Below are 21602 nucleotides of genomic sequence, written 5' to 3' on the forward strand. Positions count from 1 at the left end.
TTTGCTTCGATATTCACACCAAGGTTTATGCAAACGTAGCGACGTAACTGACGTATACAGTGACGTAACTGATGTGGCTTCCCTTAGCACCGTGAGCTATGGAAAAGCAAACTGGTTCTCAGCTGGCTCGCAAGTTGAACGAGTTGTGAACCAGCACCAGCACTGGCCCTGAACTAGCCCTGGAACTGATTTGGTGGAAAAGGGGTATCTGAGTGAGAGGCGGGGTACACCCTGGACAAGTCACCAGATCATCACAGGGCTGACACAGAGAGACAAACAACCTCTACGTGTCAAAATCCTCACCTACGGTCAATTTGGAGCCACCAATTAACCTAACCTGCATGTCTTTGGACTGAGGGAAACCGGAGCACCCGGAGGAAACCCACGTGGACACGGGGAGAACATGCAAACTCCATACAGAAAGGCCCCAGTCAGCCACTGGGTTCGAACCCAAGACCTTCTTGCTGTGAGGCGACAGTGCTAACCACTACACCACCGTGCTGCCTGCCACAAAAAACAAAATAATCAATTTAAAAAAAAAAAAAGTAGGCTTGACCCTTTTGTTTCGATTTAGTCCAACTATTTTTTAATAACATTTTAGATCAAAAGCAGTCTTTTACATTTATAAACATCAAAGCTAGACGGCCTTTTGATTTCATAAAAGCGGTGACATTTAGTTCCCTCTGAAATGTGGTCATTGTGATATGTTTATTTCTGTAATATCTCACAAAATATCCGGCCATTCTGTGGCTGGGAAGTTATTTCATTTGAGGGGATTCCTGAGCAAATAATGTGCATGAAATCGCTCGCTTCACGCAGTCAAGCAGACACAGGAAGTCCGTGTGCACATGCACAGGTTTACCTTCTTTTGGGTTTTACAGCAGCTGGCATCCACAGTGTTGCATTACTGCCATCTACAGGTTTACCTTTGAGCGTGCACTGACCGTTCCATCATTGTCGCTAAACGGACAGCTGATCACACCGAGGTGCTCGCTGAGCGCCGATATTTATTAGTTTGGTCCTGCATTTCCTTTCCGTCGTATATAACATAACGTCGGTCTTTCACGTTTCACTTGCACGCTCACGCCCTCTATTTTTCTCTCCTGTTTCAAATCTGTATCCCACAATGCCTTGTGCGAACAGGGAAAGCCCACTACATGTTGCATGACGTAGTATCTTGTATTGGGTCATGGTGAAGCAGGAAAAAATAATGGAGAATTTAAGGCCACATGGCTCTAAATTCATTAATTGTTCCATTTAAAAAAAACAAAAAACAAAACCCACACACCTAATAAGTCTATGATTTGAATTCCGTAGCTTTCGGTCCACTAAATAAAAATAACTGGGTGTCAGGGGAAATTCTTTTTATGCCCTACACTTAAAATCTGAAAGGCAGTCTACCTTTAAGGAATATAGGCTTATAATGCAATGTGAAATAAATAGCTATTTCCTGTCCATTTAAATTGCTATAAAAGGATTTTCTTCTTAATTTGTCTGAATAAATGCGACTGTTATGATTTCAGTAATGAAAATCATTATTTTATCTGATATATACACAAATTAAAATACTATAAACTGAGCAAGTATCACTTTGATATAGTCCACTTGAAAAAAAACGACATTTTTGCTTTTTGCAGTTTACATAAGACTGATCCTGCAGCTCGCTCACTTATCTTCCACAAACCCAAAGGTCGGTTAATTTATGATTATCTTTTTAAAGCCTGATCTTATGCAACAGCACTGTCTGGTCCATCATAATTTCCTTTGTGTGGTTTGGAGTCAGGAGGCTGCCGCGTGCATGTGAAGTGCGAGGTGACCGCACGCAGCTGGTGCATGTGCGCTACTGCGGATTACAAATGAAGCTTTTCAGTGCTGCTCGTCATCCTGCCTCGCTGCTACATGCTGTGACCGAGAGCCTGTCATTCAGCACAGCACATGGTGCTCAGTGTGACCTGCAGTTCCACTCATCCGCCAGCAGAGAATGCAGCGTTAGACACAGTACAGTCACATCTCAGCCTGGCGGTGAGCTCGACTGTGCGTATGGCGTATATTAAAACACATCAATCCCATTTATATAAGTGTGATGGCTCACAGTCAGGCATGCTGGCACTTTCTCGGACTTTTCCTTTCCCTGGGAGAATCTGGACACAGCGTTATACAATCTGACGGTGGTATTTGTTAATCTCATCCCAGATAGTTTCACAGCAGTGTCTCGGCTTTCAAAGTGCTTCCCATCACGTGTGGTGGCTGAAAACATGTCGATTACACACTCACGTGTGCAACTTTTCCTTTACAGGCTACAGTGGTGCTTGAAAGTTTGTGAACCCTTTAGAATTTTCTATATTTCTGCATAAATGTGACCTAAAACATAATCAGATTTTCACACAAGTCCTAAAAGTAGATAAAGAGAACCCAGTTAAACAAATGAGACAAAAATATTATACTTGGTCATTTATTTCATCTCATCTCATTATCTCTAGCCGCTTTATCCTTCTACAGGGTCGCAGGCAAGCTGGAGCCTATCCCAGCTGACTACGGGCGAAAGGCGGGGTACACCCTGGACAAGTCGCCAGGTCATCGCAGGGCTGACACAGACACCCATTCACACTCACATTCACACCTACGGTCAATTTAGAGTCACCAGTTAACCTAACCTGCATGTCTTTGGACTGTGGGGGAAACCGGAGCACCCGGAGGAAACCCACGCGGACACGGGGAGAACATGCAAACTCCACACAGAAAGGCCCTCGCCGGCCCCAGGGCTCGAACCCAGGACCTTCTTGCTGTGAGGCGACAGCGCTAACCACTACACCACCGTGCCGCCCGGTCATTTATTTATTGAGGAAAATGATCCAATATTACATATCTGTGAGTGGCAAAAGTATGTGAACCTCTAGGATTAGCAGTTAATTTGAAGGTGAAATTAGAGTCAGGTGTTTTCAATCAATGGGATGACAATCGGGTGTGAGTGGGCACCCTGTTTTATTTAAAGAACAGGGATCTACCAAAGTCTGAGCTTCACAACACATGTTTGTGGAAGTGTATCATGGCACGAACAAAGGAGATTTCTGAGGACCTCAGAAAAAGCGTTGTTGATGCTCATCAGGCTGGAAAAGGTCACAAAACCATCTCTAAAGAGTTTGGACTCCACCAATCCACAGACAGATTGTGTACAAATGGAGGAAATTCAAGACCATTGTTACCCTCCCCAGGAGTGGTCGACCAACAAAGATCACTCCGAGAGCAAGGCGTGTAATAGTCGGCGAGGTCACAAAGGACCCCAGGGTAACTTCTAAGCAATTGAAGGCCTCTCTCACATTGGCTAATGTTCATGAGTCCACCATCAGGAGAGCACTGAACAACAATGGTGTGCATGGCAGGGTTGCAAGGAGAAAGCCACTTCTCTCCAAAAAGAACATTGCTGCTCATCTGCAGTTTGCTAAAGATCACGTGGACAAGCCAGAAGGCTACTGGAAAACTGTTTTATGGACGGATGAGACCAAAATAGAACTTTTCGGTTTAAATGAGAAGTGTTATGTTTGGAGAAAGGAAAACACTACATTCCAGCATAAGAACCTTATCCCATCTGTAAAACATGGTGGTGATAGTATCATGGTTGGGCCTGATTTGCTGCATCTGGGCCAGGACGGCTTGCCATCATTGATGGAACAATGAATTCTGAATGATACCAGCAAATTCTAAAGGAAAATGTCAGGACATCTGTCCATGAACTGAATCTCAAGAGAAGGTGGATCATGCAGCAAGACAATGACCCTAAGCACACAAGTCGTTCTAGCAAAGAATGGTTAAAGAAGAATAAAGTTAATGTTTTGGAATGGCCAAGTCAAAGTCCTGACCTTAATTCAATCGAAATGTTGTGGAAGGACCTGAAGTGAGCAGTTCATGTGAGGAAACCCACCAACATCCCAGAGTTGAAGCTGTTCTGTACGGAGGAATGGGCTAAAATTCCTCCAAGCCGATGTGCAGGACTGATCAACAGTTACCGGAAACGTTTAGTTGCAGTTATTGCTGCACAAGGGGGTCACACCAGATACTGAAAGCAAAGGTTCACATACTTTTGCCACTCACAGATATGTAACATTGGATCATTTTCCTCAATAAATAAATGACCAAGTATAATATTTTTGTCTCATTTGTTTAACTGGGTTCTCTTTATTTACTTTTAGGACTTGTGTGAAAATCTGATGATGTTTTAGGTCATATTTATGCAGAAATATAGAAAATTCTAAAGAGTTCACAAACTTTCAAGCACCACTGTATATCCTGGGTGCTATGGAGGGCTCAGGGTACAGAAACAAAAAGGCGTTCTTGACGGCACCATTAAAAAAAAAAAAAAAAGTGTCCAAATGCTTTCCCCCCTCAATGCCTTGATTGCCTCATTTACACCACAGTGTAGAATGTACAGTCTGTGTGAAAGTGGAAGGGCATACCTAATAAACTGCAAACTCAACGTGCGCATGTATACAAGTATATATATTTAATTGCATTGTTACACACCTGTCTGGGTTGTACAGGGTGTGAGAGTGCCTCACAATTGTCTCCACGCCAAACTCCTGGGCCATTTTAATGATGGCACCATCTCGCTCCTTACCATACGGCTCTGAGTCATACTCAAATGTCAGACGAGTCACGTTCCACTCCTGAGAGAGAGAGAGAGAGAGAGAGAGAGAGAGAGAGAGAGAGAGAGAGAGAGCGATATAACTACACAGCAACGAATGATCAATACACCAAACTGTGCAGACTGCATTTCCTAAAGTACCACAGCAGCAGTCTGAATCCATCAGGCTTGTAGTACGCGAGTCCGACTCGTGCCCTAATTTTAAAGGAACAGTCCACCGTACTTCCATAATGAAATATGCTCTTATCTGAATTGAGACAAGCTGCTCCGTACCTGTCCGAGCGTTGCGCGACCTCCCAGTCAGTCAGACGCAGTCAGACGCGCTGTCACTCCTGTTAGCAATGTAGCTAGGCTCAGTATGGCCAATGGTATTTTTTGGGGCTGTAGTTAGATGCGACCAAACTCTTCCGCGTTTTTCCTGTCTACATAGGTTTATATGACCAGTGACATGAAACAAGTTCAGTTACACAAATTGAAACGTAGCGATTTTCTATGCTATGGAAAGTCCGCACTATAATGAGAGGTGCAGTTCTACTGGTTTGCCTGATAAAAGACGTGCAGCCAGAGCTCGCCCTGCTGACAAGGACAATACATGACAAATTGACTGTAGGCCTACTGGGTTTATGCCCTTGTTCATTTTTTCTGGGTAGCATCCCTCTTGAGCAGGGCTGCCGACTGTTATGTAGTGAGCGTGAGACACGCGCGTTTGACTGCCCTCTCATGCCCTCACGCAACACACCTCCTGTTGCTCATGCAAAAAAAAAAAAAATCTGCTCTTACTCAGTCTAGCCCGATTCACCTAACTGCACGTTGATGAATATTCATCTCGGTTAAATGTCTGAAGATTCTCAGGTCATAGTAAACTGTGGGTGGTAAAAGAGAGCAACTGGACTTGCTTGAAGATTCTTGAAGACGTTTCACCTCTCATCCGAAAGGCTTCTTCAGTTCTGTCGGACTGGTAGGGAGTATCAGGTATTTATCCTCTCATGGATGAAAAGCTCATCTAAGGTGTCATTGAGGCTACGTTTACATTAGACCGTATCTGTCTCGTTTTCTTCGCGGACGCACTGTCCGTTTACATTAAACCCCCTGGAAAAGCCAGGAAACGGGAATCCGCCAGCGTCCACGTATTCAATCCAGATCGTGTCAGCTCCAGTGCTGTGTAAACATTCAGAATACGCGGATACGCTGTGCTGAGCTCTAGCTGGCATCTCATTGGACAACGTCACTGTGACATCCACCTTCCTGATTCGCTGGCGTTGGTCATGTGACGCGACTGCTGAAAAACGGCGCGGACTTCCGCCTTGTATCACCTTTCATTAAAGAGTATAAAAGTATGAAAATACTGCAAATACTGATGCAAATACTGCCCATTGTGTAGTTATGATTGTCTTTAGGCTTGCCATCCTTCCACTTGCAAGTGGTAAGTGATGTGCGCTGGGATCACACACACAGCGGCTCAGTCCCGAATCGTGGCTTGTGCACTTCACTCGCGCGCTGTGTGAGCTGCGCAGGGCCGGAGTGCGCACCCTCCAGAGGGCACTCACTGTTCAGGGCGGAGTGATTTGGAGCGCAGGATGCCTGCGGAGCCGAGCGTATCCGCGTATTGGTGTTGCTGTGTGCACGGCTAACGGTTTTAGTGTAAACACGAATCGTTTTAAGAACATTAATCTGATGATCCGCTGATTCGACGTAATGTAAACGTAGCCTGAGTCATCCTGTTGGTGTGGGTCACTGGGGGCTGGTTGTGAACGGCCTCGAGAGTCGTTAGGATGATCAATGGAATTGGGGGTCATTAGGACCTTGCAACACAGGGCTCAGAATATCCCTACAACGATAGAGGGAAAAGAGAAGGAGCAGAATCACGTCAAGAAAGCGCTTCAGAACTGCGGGTATCTCAACTGGTCTTTCCTCAAGAGCAGAAAAAGGAACAGAACGGACAAGGAGGATAACAGGAACAAACGCAAGAACATCGTCATTCCCTACATTTCTGGACTATCTGAGAAACTCAAGAGGATCTTCTACAAACACAACATTCCGGTACATTTCAGACCCAGTAACACCCTGAAGCAGAAACTGGTCCACCCTAAGGACAGAATAGCCAGACACAAACAGGACAACGTAGTGTATGCAGTTCAGTGCAGTGAGAATTGCACGGACTCGTATATTGGGGAAACAAAACAACCGCATGGCTCAACACAGGAGAGCCAGTTCCTCAGGCCAGGACTCTGCTGTCTACCTTCATCTTAACAGCAAAGGACACTCATTTCAGGATTGCAACGTACGCATTTTAGCCAGAGAGGATCGTTGGTATGAGCGAGGAGTTAAAGAAGCCATTTTTGTCAACCTGGAACGGCCATCGCTGAACAGAGGTGGGGGACCAAGACATAATTTATCAGCCACCTACAATGCAGTCCTTGGCACACTTCCCAGACAACTGAATGCACACCAAAACCCAGCTGTTTTCAGTGACTCACAGGAGGACAGAGAGAACCAGCAATCCATTGATCACCCTAACGACTCTCGAGGCCGTTCACACCCAGCCCCCAGTGACGCACACCAACAGGATGACTCAACGACACCCTTAGGATTGCTTTTCATCCATGAGAGGATAAATACCTGATGCCCCTACCAGTCAGGCCAAGTTTACATTAGACCGTATCTGTCTCGTTTTCTTCGCGGATGCACTGTCCGTTTACATTAAAACGCCTGGAAACGCCGGGAAACGGGAATCCGCCAGGGTCCACGTATTCAATCCAGATCGTGTCTGGTCCGGTGCTGTGTAAACATTGAGAATACGCGGATATGCTGTGCTGAGCTCTAGCTGGCGTCGTCATTGGACAACGTCACTGACATCCACCTTCCTGATTCGCTGGCGTTGGTCATGTGACGCAACTGCTGAAAAACGGCGCGGACTTCCGCCTTGTATCACCTTTCATTAAAGAGTATAAAAGTATGAAAATACTGCAAATACTGATACAAATACTGCCCATTGTGTAGTTATGATTGTCTTTAGGCTTGCCATCCTTCCACTTGCAAGTGGTAAGTGATATGCGCTGGGATCACACACACAGCGGCTCAGTCCCGAAAACACTGCTAGTGTGCTTCACTCGCGCGCTCTGTGAGCTGCGCAGGGCCGGAGTGCGCACCCTCCAGAGGGCACTCGCTGTTCAGGGCGGACTGATTTGGAGCGCAGGATGCCTGTGGAGCCGAGCATATCCGTGTATTGGTGTTGCTGTGTGCACGCGAATCGTTTTAAAAACGTTAATCTGATGATCCGCTGATACGGTCTAATGTAAACCCCACCTCCGACAGAACTGAAGAAGCCTTTCGGATTAGAGGTGAAACGTCTTCAAGAATCTTCAACCAAGTCCAGTTGCTCTCTTTTACCACCCACAATCTTGGTTAAATTGATCGTGGAGTTTTAGTCACATAGGCTACCATTGGCATATCTGGTGAAACAGCACTATCTTGTCGTTCTAATGCTATTATGCCCCTTTTCCACCAAAGCAGTTCCAGGGCTGGTTCGGGGCCAGTGCTTAGTTTGGAACCGGGTTTTCTGTTTCCACTGACAAAGAACTGGCTCTGGGGCCAGAAAAACCGGTTCCAGGCTAGCACCAACTCTCTGCTGGGCCACAGGAAAGAACCGCTTACGTCAGTGGGGGGGGGGCGGAGTTGTTAAGACCAACAACAAGAAGACCGCGAAAGATCGCCATTTTTAAGCGACGAGAAGCAGCAGCTGTACAAACGCAAAGTCATCCATTATTATTGTTGTTGTTGCTGCTGCTTCTTCCACGTTGTTTTTGCTTCGATATTCGCCCCAAGGTTTATGCAAACGTAGCGATGTAACTGATGTATACAGCGACGTAATGACGTATACAGCGACGCAACTGACGTGGCACCGTGAGCTATGGAAAAGCAAACTGGTTCTCAGCTGGCTCGCAAGTTGAACGAGTTGTGAACCAGCACCAGCACTGGCCCCGAACCAGCCCTGGAACTGATTTGGTGAAAAAGGGGTATTCGTCACCCGTTGCTGTGATAAACTGTTTTCGTGACAGAAAAAGGAGTTTGAATGCAGGCCTGGTGAAAAGTGTGTGGTGAAAGTTACAGTCTTCACATAAATGCTGTGAATACAACATCCATATCTTTCAGGGTGAAAAATTCTGCCAAGAGATGGCATTCTGACTTGTCAGGCACAGTTGTTTGAGTTCCCCTTGGGGCTTGTTTACACAAATAAAAGGAAAAAAACGTGACCCAATGTAACGAAATTACAATATGCGTATTACCGACACATAATAAAGCATCCTGCCAAGTTTCATGAAATTCCTCCAAAAACTGAGAGAGGAGTTGATTTCAGAATGTGAGCACCCTTCCTGGGACGGACGGAAATCGCCATGACATAATCCCCCTTTGGGCCTTTCAGCCAGCGGGGGATAAAAACAAAATAGACCACAATTTTACAGATGTGCTCATAAGTTTACATACTCTGGCAGAATTTATGAAATATTGGCCATTATCGGGAAAATATGACTGATCATACAGAAACCTCAACGTTTATTGAAGGACAGTGGTCAGGTAAAGCCATTTACCATCACATAATTGTGTGCGTCCTTTTTAAATCAATGATAACCGAAATCACCCAAGTGGGCCTGATATGTAAATTTACACACGCTTTAATGTTTAGCCTGAGAGCAGACACAGACAGGTTTAAATGGCTATTAAAATCAGGTTTCTACACCTACGATTTGTTTGATTCTCTTAACCAACTACGAACGGAAACAAAAAGCCCCGATACGAAACTGCCATCTCCTGAACACGCGACTGATCTCGATGCACCAAGTATCAGCAGACAATTTCATGTTTCACCACTTCAGCCTGCAAGTGCAAGAACAAACACTTCCACACCAATAAAAACTGATTTCGTTAAAACTGAAGCATCAGTTTACAATAAACTCATCCAGTGTGCATTTCTGCTTGACTGTGTTTTCAGGACAGTCTTTGGTTTCACCACAACCTTGATCAGGCTCGAGCCGTTACTAAAAATGAATTTATCACATTCTCTCCCCCCTCCGCCGTGTTTGATATCATGCTTGCCAGGGGCAAGAGGGCATCCAGGGGCTAAGACATGAGGAAGATTCACAAACCAACCTTGAACAGTCTGGGAAACACATCAGCAGGCTGCCCTCGCACCACAAACAGCCTCGAGTTCAGTTTCCTTAAACTCTTATCCAGATCTTCCAGTGACTCCAGAAGAAATCTGTAGGGTTAAAAAAAAAAAAAAAAAAACAACCCCACATTCAATAAGGAATAAACCGTGACGTAGTGAGTGCAATGCAACCAGATACAAAACAGAGTTACTACTCTGAAATGGATTATTTTACAATAACACCATGTCCCAAATAGTCGCAATTTTCCAATACTAAATTTTTTTTTAATTAATAATTTTAAAGGACTAAACATTATCCATTTTTCACTTCAGCTGTAAGATATATTGCGCAATATTCGGAGAGAGAAATGGGGGTTTATGGAGGGGATAATGTACATCATGTATGTCACACATTAATGCAATGTGATACATGTGAAATACTTGTACACCGACCTCAGCAGCCCATGGCATAAACCCACCGGACCTTTGGTCCAGGTGAGCTAAAAATGACAATTTCTCACATTTCTTAGTATGAAAATGCACATCTACATCACCTTGTTAACATGTATACTAAGTTTCAAATCCGTATCATGAATAGTTTTGGATATATACTCCAGAAAAGAACATTGCTCTTAGAAACTGAGTCAAAATCTATTTATGTAAAAATTTGAAAAATACTTTTTTTGGGGGGGGAAAAAACAAAACAAAAAAAAAAGCGACCGGACGGACCCCATTTCTAGATCATAAAAAAAGTCTGCTTCAATTCCTGAATGTTTTTCAGCGATTTACTGGATTGCTTCAAATGCAATTAAACAATTACACCTTAAAAAATACAAATAATGATTAAATAAAAAAAAAAAAAAAAGTCAAAACAAGCTCATCAATTGCATTATTACAGGACTATGCTAAAACTCACTAGATAGTAGCTTATAGCATCAGTCAAGTATGATCCATCTATCCATAATCTGTAGCCGCTTATCCTGTACAGGGTCGCAGGCAAGCTGGAGCCTATTCCAGCTGACTACGGGCGAAAGGTGGGGTACACCCTGGACAAGTCGCCAGGTCATCACAGGGCTGACACATAGACACAGACAACCATTCACACTCAAGGCCAATTTATGCTGACAACCCAGTCCTCGCAGATAGCGTCGCAGAGTGTCTGTGTAGCCCCCCGACCTTCGCAGATGCTCTGCGCGCACCTCCCAAAAATTGTGACCACCGCAGAAGCCTCGCAGACAGCGCCGCAGACAAGAGGGCTCTGATTGGTCCACTCTACATCCGCTGTACACGCACTTCCACTTCCCTACTTTCCCGGTTTTGTTTGTTTTCACGACCGGCATTTTTAAAAACACGAGCGAAGATGGAGCAGCATGAAGAGCGGTTGATTGAGGAAGTACGTACATCTATACGACTCCAGTTCTAGTCATTATAAAAAAAAAAAAAGCTCTAGTCATAAGTAACCGGAGGATAAACACTCCACTAACCACACCCACCAACTACTCCTAGCGACTTCACGCCCCCTTGCGTTGTGCCGGTGAATAACATCGCGCACGCCTATTACTCCCCGCTCAACAATAAATTACAACTGTCTGCGAAAAGCTATCTGCGAAAGCCTTGTCGCACGAGCATACAGAGGCCTTCACATTCACACCTACGGTCAATTTAGAGTCACCAGTTAACCTAACCTGCATGTCTTTGGACTGTGGAGGAAACCGGAGCACCCGGAGGAAACCCATGCGGACACGGGGAGAACATGCAAACTCCACACAGAAAGGCCCTCGCTGGCCACGGGGCTCAAACCCAGAACCTTCTTGCTGTGAGGCAACAGTGGTAACCACTACACCACAGTGCTGCCCTAGTCAAGTATGAGAACGTCTCAAATTTTATTTGAGCCTGTTCAGCCTCCCCAACCACAATCTATGGTCATGAGTGACTAATGGATTTGGGCCTCAGAAAAATAAAAAACATTTGTTATTTATGAAGATGATTATAGAAAATTGCGTGCACCGATTATTGAGAAATAGTCTAAGTTTCTCAACCAATCACTTCGAGCGACTCGGCTCGAAGTCAGGAAGAATTACAAATTAAAGCCGCAAGCGGCCTCGACGGGCCCTCGCGCCAGCGGCCAAGGGGGGCGGGGGCATGCATCCCCGCGAAATACCTTCCACAGCTTCTTCGGCAAGAGACATTACTCCCACAATGGCGACAAAGCACAGAATTGGACACATGGCAACAATAGGGTATCGCACTGGACGGTGATCGGGGGGCGCTATAGAGGCCCTGAGGCCCGCCTGGATCTGGGCTTCTGGTTCTCAGTAGCGGTGGCAGTCTAAGAAAAAGGAGCCAAATTTCGTGCGTTGTCGACCATGGCAAGCACCCCAATAAGGGTCTAGTAAAGAGTTTGCTTGCCAAGTTTGACAAATCAGAAGCTGCAATATCATTTTTGCCAGAACCAGCACCCCCAGGGGCGAAAGTGCGCAAAATTTGGCGTAAATGTCAGGTGAGCTATGAAGAGTTTGCGTATGAAGTTTGATGACAATTGTGTAAATAGAAGATGAGATATAGATTTTTGAAGAATAAATTTTTTGGTTTTTCCCATGTCAGTAGGTGGCGCTATGCTGTACATGAGCGATCATGAGTTGGAAAAATAAGTGTCTACAACAGCAACGTACTATCACAAGGTAGTGGTGTGAAGGAAAAGCATTATGGAATTATTTACCAAAAACCCGTTTTGGAGCAAATGCGTCGGCCAAAAACAGCGCCCCCCATGGACGAAAATTCCCAAAATGTGGTATACATGACATGGGAGGTAGTAAGAGGGTGGCCGTGAAGTTTGACCAAATTTGAGGAAAGATTGGAGTTTTTGCCCAAAAATAGCGCCCCCAGTGGCGAAAGTGCACAAAATTTGGCGTAGATGTCAGGTGAGCTATGAAGAGTTTGCGTATGAAGTGTGATGACAATTGAGTAAATAGAAGATGAGATATAGATTTTTGAAGAATAAATTTTTTGCCTTTTCCCATGTCAGTAGGTGGCGCTATGCTGTACATGAGCGATTATGAGTTGGAAAAATAAGTGTCTACAACAGCAACGTACTATCACAAGGTAGTGGTGTGAAGGAAAAGCATTATGGAATTATTTACCAAAAACCTGTTTTGGAGCAAATGCGTCAGCCAAAAACAGCACCCCCCATGGACGAAAATTCCCAGAAAGTGGTATACATGACATGGGAGGTAGTAAGAGGGTGGCCGTGAAGTTTGACCAAATTTGAGGAAAGATTGGATTTTTTGCCCAAAAATAGCGCCCCCAGTGGCGAAATATCAAAGAAATTGGGTAACATGTCAGAAGCCCAATGAGTGATTTGCGTGTGAATTATGAGCAGTTTTGAGCAATCAGAAGATTTGTTATGAATTTTTAAGCATGTAAAATTTTGCATCGAAAATTGATTGACGTATAACTTCTGAACGGTTAATCCTACGTGAAACTTATTTAGTAACTTTTGTCAGCCATGTCTGTAGATGATGTGTTTCAATTTTGGTGACATTCCTATGAACGGTCTAGGAGGAGTTGCGCCGTCTTCGTGGCCATGCATTTCGCACAAAAGTGAAATTACCTCACTTCCTGTTGGGCGTGGCTAATGCATTGGCATTACATTTTTGTCTGGCTTAGTGAGATACATATGCGTACCAAATGGCATGCCACTACTACAAACTACACGGCACCCAGGCACCTTAATGCGGGAGGCCAAAATCACAACGACTTAGGGGGCGCTATAGAGGCCCTGAGCCCCGGCCAAGTTTGGGCTTTTGGTTCTGAGTAGCGGTGGCAATTCTCGGAACTGCTGCCAAATTTGGTGCGTTTTCGCCCATGGCAAGCACCCCGAAAATGGCCCAACAGCGGAGAAAAATAAAGAAGAAGAAGAAGAAGACGGAAGAATAATAATAGTGAACTCTTACAAGAACAATAGGGCCTTCGCCCTATAGGGCTCGGGCCCTAATTATGAAAGAAAATGCTGTTCCCAAAAGCACTAAAGATGCCATGAAGTTTGGTCTCAAACTATTCAAAAGGTAAGGTAGAATTGTGATTTATGTTATCGATTTCAAAACAAAAGTATTTTGTGACTCTGTGTACATAAGTGACAAGTCTGTGCTGCACATTTATTACATTTGCATGCTACTTTTGAAGTTTGAAATAAATGATTAATATGATTTTTTTTTTAAATAAATCACCTGTGTATTTACAGTAAAATAATTATCCACCTCAGACTCAGTGAATATGGGTGAACAATTGTTAAAAATATTCAAACTTAGTGATGTGGAAGTTAGTCCTTGTTCTCACTTAAAATGGGCCTTGAATACTGACCTCTCACCTCGGCCTTGAATACTGACCTCGGCCCAGAGGCCTTGGTCAGCATTTTCAAGACCTTGGTCACGGTATTTCATGATACGGACCGACCTTAAGCTGGTAGGTAGGTAGGGAAGTAAGTAAGTAAATAAATAAATAAATATAATCCATATTATACTGAGCGTATTTCCCACATTAATCAATACAAAAAGTACTTTGTGTCTGCTGCATCTTTCAGTTCTTTTAAATCAAGCCTGAATACGTTTGTTCTTCACAGTGCTGTAGTGGTTAGCGCTGTCGCCTCACAACAAGAAGGTCCGGGTTCGAGCCCCGTGGCCGGCGAGGGCCATTCTGTGTGGAGTTTGCATGTTCTCCCCGTGTCCGCGTGGGTTTCCTCCGGGTGCTCCGGTTTCCCCCACAGTCCAAAGACATGCAGGTTAGGTTAATATGGGACGGCCTTGGGCTGAGGTGCCCTTGAGCGAGGCACCTAACTCCCAACTGCTCCCCGGGCGCTGTTAGCATGGCTGCCTGCTGCTCTGGGTATGTGTGTGTGTGCACGCATGTGTGTTCACTGCTTCAGATGGGTTAAATGCAGAGAGGAAATTTCACAAGTGTGTGATGAATAAAGTTGTGCTTGCTTGCTTTCTTTGCCACTACTTTTTATTAAATCAAATTTGAGGCTTTTAATTTGATTTTTCAGCGTGACCGCAATGCATGATGGGATATATTGCTTGGGTAGTGACGCTATTTTTCGTCATGCATTGTGGGATACTTTGAGTGCACTATATGTATAGGTAATCGTATGGGGCCGAGTAAAATTAAGGATTAATTTCACGACTTAAAACTTTGAAATCACGAGTGAAATTGATCCTTAATTTTACGAGGAACCATACGATTGCTTGTTTATAATATATAGGGCCAAATTCATACTTCGGAAGCCAATCAAGTTCACAACATTTGTCATTCACGTTTTCTGAACCAATCAGGGAGCGAGACCATCTTGCACGTTTGAATCAGTTTCTAAAGCGTCTTTCATCATTACACGGCACGATGATTTTGAAAGTGGTTTACAAAATTTTATTGGAACTTCTTTACAAAAGCCATTTTGTTGACAAAATTTGCTCATTTTTGTAACCGTAACCAAGCAACGAACTAGCCAATAGCATTTCAGAAATACGGCCCCGTGTTAAGGAAAAAAGCCGTCCTTGGTTGGCCAATCAGAATTGAGTAATTTGTCCCTATGTATTATAAAGGGTGTAATAATTCTCACTATACATTCAGACAGCATTACAAAATGGCAAACTCACTGTATAGACCCCTTGCACTGACGTCACCCGAAACCGGAAGTAAACAAACCCTGCGCCATATTGGAAGACTAACAAACTCGTGATTAGGGGGAAATAACGGCAGCGGTATGTGAACCCATGAGAATAAAGTGGAGTGGCAAACTACTTAAACAAACAAATCTGAGCTGTTTTATTTATGATTTATTGGCCCAACAGTAGACTTGAAAGAAACCTGTGTGAGACTTGGCAAAAAACTGTGGATATAATGGATAAGTCTGTGCATGATCTGCGGACATGGCAGATTATTTCAAAACCCTGAAGCCTGCTGAAAGGAAGCGATATGTTGAGAAACTGACTCTGATTGATGGTTTTGTCCCTTGGCTGCGTTTATTACAGCTAGCCACTGACACATTTAGTGTGTCTAATGACTAGGGTGTTTTAGAATTTCATGCACTTGGTTCATCAAACAACCTATAATGGTAAACTTTTGTGCTGTGTTAGGGTGTTCTAACAAAGCTGATGGGAAAGGTGAAAAGAAGTCTTTCTACAGAATACCAGCTGTGATTGAGACACAAGGGGAGCAAACCAAGGAGCTTTCTGCCAGGAGACAGAGAGAGGATTTAGCTGCTTTATGCAGAGCTGATCTGAATACTTCAAATCTACAACAGTACAGAATATCTTCAGACCATTTTGTTACTGGTAAGTCACTAGGCTAGAGTGTTGTAGAACATTTTTTTAAATGTTTACTGAATAAAAACATCCTTAATTTTATCACATTTATGTTATATATTTCATTTCTTTCTTTTGTTTTAATTTTCCTCCCTCCATCCCTCTTTGGATTTTAAATATAGTTTTTCCCCATGTCCAAATAATTCAAAGATATATAAATAAAAACAGATAAGTAGTAAATTAAAAAATTTCATTTAATCTGCACTGAGTATGTATGTACTTGAGGTCTTCCAATATGGCGCCCTAACAAAATCTTGCGGTACGGTGACGGCACGCAGTAGCCCTCTATGGAGCACTTGCATGTGACGTCACAGCCGATCCAGATTGTGACAGACGCCATCTTGTCGGTCAAACGCCATATTTCCGCCTTCTACTTCATTCTGGTTCTACTTCTACCTTTTCTTCTGGAAAACCCTACTATATACAATTCTACTACAACGGCTGCGGCTACAAGCTCTCCCTTTGCGTGTTGTTCGTCTGTACCGGACTTCAGTATCCACTACAACCGTATGGACTTACTGGACATTGGTTTCCAGCAGAAAATGACGGTTTGTAGCGATTTCCATCGCATGCACAACATTCCGGACGAGATAGCGAGACCAGCGGGGTCTCCGTGGATTGTTATCGGAAGCAAAGCGAAGGAGGCGGCGCCGGGAGCAGAAGCAAAAGCGAGGCTGCAGAGCCGGCCTGTTGACTAAGCTCAGAAAACAGCCACTCAAACCTCCACTGCTAAGCCTCTACCTCTCCAACGCCAGATCCATAGTAAACAAAATGGACGATTTGGAATTACAGCTGGAATTACCTTATTCTATTCTATAATCGGCTGGTCAGTGCTATACTCAATACTTAAGTGACTTACCCATCCAATGAGGATTGTTATTTTCTTGTTTACAAGATGCCACATCTGAGTCGCTGACAAATCCTGAATTTCTGTAAAGATAACTGTCCAGAGATTTATAAGCACACAGTGCTTCACCACTGAACAGCGAGGGAAAGTTGATGAGGTAATTATACACGTCTGGGTATTCCGCTGGCAGTTCAATATCCACTGACACGGTCGTGAAAACTCCATCCGGTAAGCCATAAGGGTCACTAATCTGTAGGTCGTTTATTTTAGACATATATCTAGTTATCTGTTCATTAGAAAAATGAGCCGTGTAGTCCATCGGTTGAAACTGATCCATTCTGTACACGAGTGCAGCAGTATTCAGCTATGTTTTTTTACCGACAAGATGGCTGCTGTGTACTTTCACCGCGCCGCGAGATTTTGTTAGGCGCCATATTGGAAGACCAAGTACACGCACTCACAATATAAAACAAACTACGAGCGAGAGTAAAGTGACACGATGGATAATTCGGGTTATGTGAGTACATTACCAGCTGCAGAAAGGGCACGGTATGTGGAGAAACTGGCTGTGATTGATGGGTTTGACCCATATGATAAGACTCGCGGCAAGGGAGAATGGAAACATAAGGAGGACCGGACACCAATTCTGCCATCTGTTTGCTACCCAGACATTGTAAACTATTTGTTGTTTACACCCAGTGCCTACACTGCTGATGACTTGAAAGCTTACAAAGGGCTACAGGCTTACAATTATGTTGTTAGTGGCTTGGTTCGTGATATTACAGCTGTTATTAAGGGGACTCCCTAAAGTGAATGACGCATGAAATGGAATGACAGGTAGTAAATTTGAACAATAAATGGTCCCTTGTCATTCAGATTCTTACAAAAGGAATAACGATTGAATTTCAATCACTTCAATCGTTATTCCATTTATAAGAATCTGAATGACAAGGGACCATTTATTGTTCAAATCACTAGCTGTCATTCGTCATTCCATTTAATGCGTCATTCACTTTAGGGAGTCCCGTTATTAAGAATAACCTACACATAGTTATGGCCAAGGTAACCTTGTTGATATCTTTTAATAATATATATCTTTTCAGTTGAAAAATTAATAATTTTTGTTACTATTAAGGTATCCACAATTTAGGTTAATTTATCCAAATTATACATATGTATTTATGATATATGCCTACACAACAACTATGTTTTATTTATATAATAGGAGGGAGAGCAAGCCCCAAACCATCCTAAATTATTATTATTAAATTGTAGAAGTCTGGGAGGCTTGCTCCTCATCCAGTTATCAACTTGGGGCCAATTTAGCATGTTTTAAATCTGAATTTCTTGCGTTTGCTTACCTCAAAGTGTCCGCAGATCATGCACAGACTTATCCATTATATCCACAGTTTTTTGCCAAGTCTCACACAGGTTTCTTTCAAGTCTACTGTTGGGCCAATAAATCATAAATAAAACAGCTCAGATTTGTTTGTTTAAGTCGTTTGCCACTCCACTTTATTCTCATGGGTTCACATACCGCTGCCGTTATTTCCCCCTAATCACGAGTTTGTTGGTCTTCCAAAATGGCGCAGGGTCTGTTTACTTCCGGTTTCGGGTGACGTCAGTGAAAGGGGTCTATAGTGAGTAGGGAGTGAAGACACAGACTTAATAACAAAGTCAAGGAAGTTTCTTTTAAAATATTACATTTAATTTACCCCACAAACACACTATTGCAAAGATTTAAAACAGACCTTTCAGATTTATGTGTTTTCTGTGGTGCCATGTCTGAATCTATTTGTCATTTATTTTATGAATGTTTTTTCTCAAGGTTTTTTTGGGTCGAGGTTGAGCGTCTGTGTTGTGAGGTATGGTCTTGTAGTGTATCCTTTAGTAAAAAGATGTTTGTTTTTCTCATCTCATCTCATTATCTCTAGCCGCTTTATCCTGTTCTACAGGGTCGCAGGCAAGCTGGAGCCTATCCCAGCTGACTACGGGCGAAAGGCGGGGTACACCCTGGACAAGTCGCCAGGTCATCACAGGGCTGACACATAGACACAGACAACCATTCACACTCACATTCACACCTACGGTCAATTTAGAGTCACCAGTTAACCTAACCTGCATGTCTTTGGACTGTGGGGGAAACCGGAGCACCCGGAGGAAACCCACGCAGACACGGGGAGAACATGCAAACTCCGCACAGAAAGGCCCTCGCCGGCCACGGGGCTTGAACCCGGGCCTTCTTGCTGTGAGGCGACAGCGCTAACCACTACACCACCGTGCCGCCCTGTTTGTTTTTCTTTGAAAGAAAAACATTTTGTGAACCATATAATTTTATATTGAATCTTTTTATTATTTTGGGTAAATATCATATTCATAGGTGTAAATGGGGGGGGGGGGGGGGGGAAGGAAACCCTCATTTGCTGCATTTAAAAATGAGGTCAAATCATATATGAACTCTCTTGAAGGACTGAACAACCGCAAAGCCGAAAGGACAATTATTTTGATGGCAACTTATAATTTTCTTAATTAATGACTGTATGTTTCTTTCTCTACCCCACCCTTCCAGTGTTTTGTATAATGTTTGGTTTTTCAATAAAAAGGAAAAAAAAAAGGGAGTGAAGACACAGTCCCTGTGTAAAGGCAGTAATACAATCCTGTGATTTGCCTCGCAGCCGGAACTACTTTCAGAGCGGCTGCTTAAAAAAAATCCTTCTGACATCGGTGTAGTAAAAAATAAAAACTCAAAACATCAGGTTAGGAAACAAAGCCTTTTTTTTTAAATATAGTTATTACTTTCTTATTATCTGTAATCAACATGAGGTACGGGTTAAAATGCCTTCATTAATAATGTAGTTCCTGAAGTGTACAGGATACCTCAGCCACAAGCGGCCGGGTTTCAAAAACATCACGAAGGACGCAAGGGTTACATCCGGGCACTTCTCGGTGCATTATCAATCTGAAGATTTGGCTCGCACTACGCGCACTTTTGGAAAAGCGAATACGCGATTTGGAAAACAACCAAACAAACATAGTAGTTACAGTATGTTTGCTAATGTGTTCTCACCAAACGGGTCATCACGCCTGCTGATTTTTTTTCTTCAGGAAACGATTTAATAAAAATTCACTGCGTTTTTAGAAAGTTAATCAAAATTAATACAAGACGTATTTACATTTAGCTTGGGAAATAGAATTAGGGCGTCTAAAACTAACCCTGTTTAGTGTTAGCTGTTTTTTTTTTTTTTATTAGCAAAGTTAGCTAGGAGCTAAAGCTGATTTAAGATGGTGTGTTTACAGCTGACAGATAAAGCGCCTCACCTCCACCGGTTGACTCCGACGTTAGCCGCTCCAGCGAACCACGGATCCAAAACATAAACACAGCGCGCCGTGTCTGCGCCATTTAACGCTTCCTGCAAAGCCGGGTTGTCGTGAAGTCGCAGCCCTTTTCGGAACCAGTGCACCGAATTCACCACCATGATCATACACTTAATCCATCCTAGCAAACAATAGATATATAGCTAAATCTAGATCTCTCCGAAGCGAATCAACTGACAGTTTCCCTGCTCCCTTCAAGGATCTCTTTCCAGAAGTTCCAGATCCTTGGTTCAATCCCAAACACTTCTCTCTTCTCCTTGCTAGTGCCCTTAGTGGACGTCAGGAATGGAATGAAATAGCGGCTTCAACGTCCTGCATAAGTGCCTTCGACATCCAATAGGAAGCCGTTTGGGATTCAGCCAATAACTCGGACACTGACGTAACCACGACTTGCCCACCTTTTCCCCCGCTCTCTTATTGGTTAGAAAAGCAGCACGTGCGCAGAATATTCAAATAAGAGTGTAGGCACGTGAAGCGAAACGCATGCGTTCTGCACGTGTTGGCTGGTAGTCTTTCAAACAGGGGAGGCTGGTCGGTTATGATATTTCCAGATTTTAAAAGAAAAAACACATCAATTTTGCCCATACTCTTGCCTCTGATCTGGCTGATTGTTGGCAGCGTCACAAACTGTGAAATAACAGGTTCTTTTGGCCCATTAGCCTACTGTCCAATATACATGATGTTGGGGGGGGGGTATATATTTTAACATTTTATATTTTAAAATTGTGGCATGTTGTTTAAAAATTGATCATTATTGAAAGCAGCTCTTTGTCAGGAACCTCAGCAGTAGAGCTGGGTGCCACACATTTCATTCAATGACACTTTCCCTATATTTTACTTATTTTGACTGAGAAATGTTTTACTGACAATTTTGATAACCCTTCACTTTTAATCCAGGTCTGTAGTGTGAAATGTTCTCGGCTGTGTTTTTGTTTAAAAATGTTTTCCAAATTGTAGCCGTGTTTAATTCATATCCAGAAAAATATATATTCCAATATAATATACTCAGCATAAACATTTTAAATAGATTCTATATTTTTGGTCCATCCATGACATATTACTAAAGTAGCCTATTTACTGTTGTTGATGTGGGTCACTTGCTGTTAGCCAATTCACTTTCTCGTACCAGGAGAGCTGAAAGGAACGAGTATTATTCCCTACCTTTTTCACCAAGCCAATTTGAGGCGTTGGTCTACCCTGCTCTTTAATTTTAAATTTTTCCTCGAAAGGAAGACTGGC

General features: G+C 43.4%; 1 protein-coding gene across 1 annotated transcript in view; it reads right to left on the reverse strand.

Annotated features, from left to right (window-relative positions):
* The window catches only part of cry2 (cryptochrome circadian regulator 2), a 46986-nt gene extending 26258 nt beyond the window's left edge, over positions 1 to 20728 (reverse strand). Inside the window, exons 1-3 of the mRNA XM_060928252.1 lie at positions 20307 to 20728; positions 9788 to 9896; positions 4519 to 4661 (exon numbers count right to left, since the gene is read on the reverse strand). Coding sequence (XP_060784235.1) covers positions 4519 to 4661; positions 9788 to 9896; positions 20307 to 20470 — 416 coding nt within the window. The 5' untranslated portion in view covers positions 20471 to 20728. The remainder of the gene's footprint in view (positions 1 to 4518; positions 4662 to 9787; positions 9897 to 20306) is intronic.
* Between the last annotated feature and the right edge of the window lie 874 nt (positions 20729 to 21602).

This window comes from Neoarius graeffei, chromosome 8, assembly GCF_027579695.1.
Source record: "Neoarius graeffei isolate fNeoGra1 chromosome 8, fNeoGra1.pri, whole genome shotgun sequence".
Taxonomy (NCBI): Eukaryota; Metazoa; Chordata; class Actinopteri; order Siluriformes; family Ariidae; genus Neoarius; species Neoarius graeffei.